Below are 1,833 nucleotides of genomic sequence, written 5' to 3' on the forward strand. Positions count from 1 at the left end.
CTTCCAATACAAAATGTTGACTGAGCTACCTTGATCGACTAACACCTTGCTGATAACACAACGAGATATCTCGGCTGTAATGACCATAGGATCATCTTGATTCGGGTCAGGGCATGGAAGTCCTCATTAGTGAAGGTAATTAGTGGTAGAGATCGAGGCTTTCTATCCACCATGTGAACGGTTTTGAGTCTCCTCAGGTGCCTTTTCCTTGTTGACGATGATGCTCCTCCTCCAACAAAACCTCCAGAAATGGTATTGAGGTACCTGCGAACCGATTGGTCATGTTCACGACTGCGACTGTGGCTACGGCTGCGGTTGTGCCTACGTCCCCGTTCGGTCTTTTGATGGGACCGTCCGGTTTCTCTAGTAGGACTTCTTGTTTGGGTTCTTTCTTTTCTTACAAATTGTTGCAAATGGCCTCCTCGGATAAGCCTTTCTGTTTCATCTTTCAGTATATTGCATTCTTCCGTAGTATGGCCGCGGTTCATATGGAAATTGCAGCTCTTCCTCGCATCAGCGCTCTTGAGAGTGGCCTTTTCTCGGAGTGTGAGAAGTTCAGCATTGAGAGCTTCCTCGAGAACCTTAGCCCTTGGTGCATTGAGGGTGGTTTAGTATTAAATCTGGGGAGACGCATAGGATCCTTTTGAGGAGGATCCCCATTGAACGATCATTTTCCTTCTTTCTTATTTTCCCCAGAGGTTTCTTGCTGCTGATTTTTTCGGGATTGCCTTATATCTTCAATACGAATAAACTCCGCCACCCTCTCTTGGAGCTCATCCATGGTTCTAGGGAGTTTGGCGTATAAATTTTCTGAAAAATATCTCGCTTTTAAGCAAGAAGGCAGGTAGCTGATGATGAAGGTATGATTGATATCCCTGACTCGTCGAGCGGTTTCGTTGTACCTTTTCATGAAGGCTTTCGGAGATTCATCTTTCTCTTGTTTGGTATTTACCAACTCCGCGGGCGTGAACTCTTGTATCCGACTAGATGCATATTGCCGCTCATAAAGGGTTTGTACAGTGGCAAAGCAATCCACTATGTTTTGGGGAAGGGTGTTATACCATTTTAATGCTTCTCCCCTTAGCGATAGTGAAAAGGCTCTGCATAGGACTGGGTCACTGTTGAAGTAAAACACCATTGCATTGACGAATGCTCTCATGTGATCATCTTGGTCGGTTGAGCCGTCATACTTGTCAAATGTGGGAGGAGCTTTCTCTGGCATGGGCGCCTGCATAATTGTTGTCGTGAAAGGCAATAGGTCGGTCGGTCTAACAGTTTGCAACGGTGGGGGCGCTTGGCCATGTGGGTTATCGTTCAGATTGTCATTTGGGTTTCCGTTCAGATTGCCATTTGGGTTTCCGTTCGGATTGGTGCGATGAGATCGCTTTCCCGCTTCCGAACGCCTGGATCGCCTTCCTTTCTTCAATCTGAACCGCTCGGTCACCTTCAATCGACTGTTGTTGCCCGATCGGTATTGGTGTAGACCGATCGATCTCCTTTTGGACGAGGGGAGATGTATCTGCAAAAGACACTTCGACACCCAAGTTAGGCATGTAATTTTATATTTGCGTATTTGAGAATGGGTTGAGTGTGAGTGAAACGTATTGGAGTATGAATTGAGCGTGAATAGAACGTACCTGGCTTTCGGTCCTGACTTTGTATTTATAATTTACCTCATGGATCCTGAGCTGATACAAGCCCAATAAAATATAAACAGAATAAGATATAAACAGATTACCTAAAAATCCGGTTGGTAATTTATAACCTGCTTATCAATATCTTTAATTAGATATTCTTTGATTTTAGCACCTGCTGGACTATTGGCCCAATAAT

General features: G+C 44.8%; 1 protein-coding gene across 1 annotated transcript; it reads right to left on the reverse strand.

Annotated features, from left to right (window-relative positions):
• Window positions 1-667: 667 nt before the first annotated feature.
• On the reverse strand, window positions 668-1,222 carry LOC108339225 (uncharacterized). The gene has a single exon (XM_017576365.1). The coding sequence runs from the start codon at window positions 1,220-1,222 to the stop codon at window positions 668-670; it is 555 nt and encodes a 184-aa protein (XP_017431854.1).
• Window positions 1,223-1,833: the final 611 nt, after the last annotated feature.

Source organism: Vigna angularis, chromosome 5, assembly GCF_016808095.1.
Source record: "Vigna angularis cultivar LongXiaoDou No.4 chromosome 5, ASM1680809v1, whole genome shotgun sequence".
Classification (NCBI taxonomy): Eukaryota; Viridiplantae; Streptophyta; class Magnoliopsida; order Fabales; family Fabaceae; genus Vigna; species Vigna angularis.

Bases quoted from the DNA above. Each gene is read 5' to 3' on its own strand.
- LOC108339225 (XM_017576365.1), bottom strand. From the start codon at position 1,222: ATGCCAGAGAAAGCTCCTCCCACATTTGACAAGTATGACGGCTCAACC.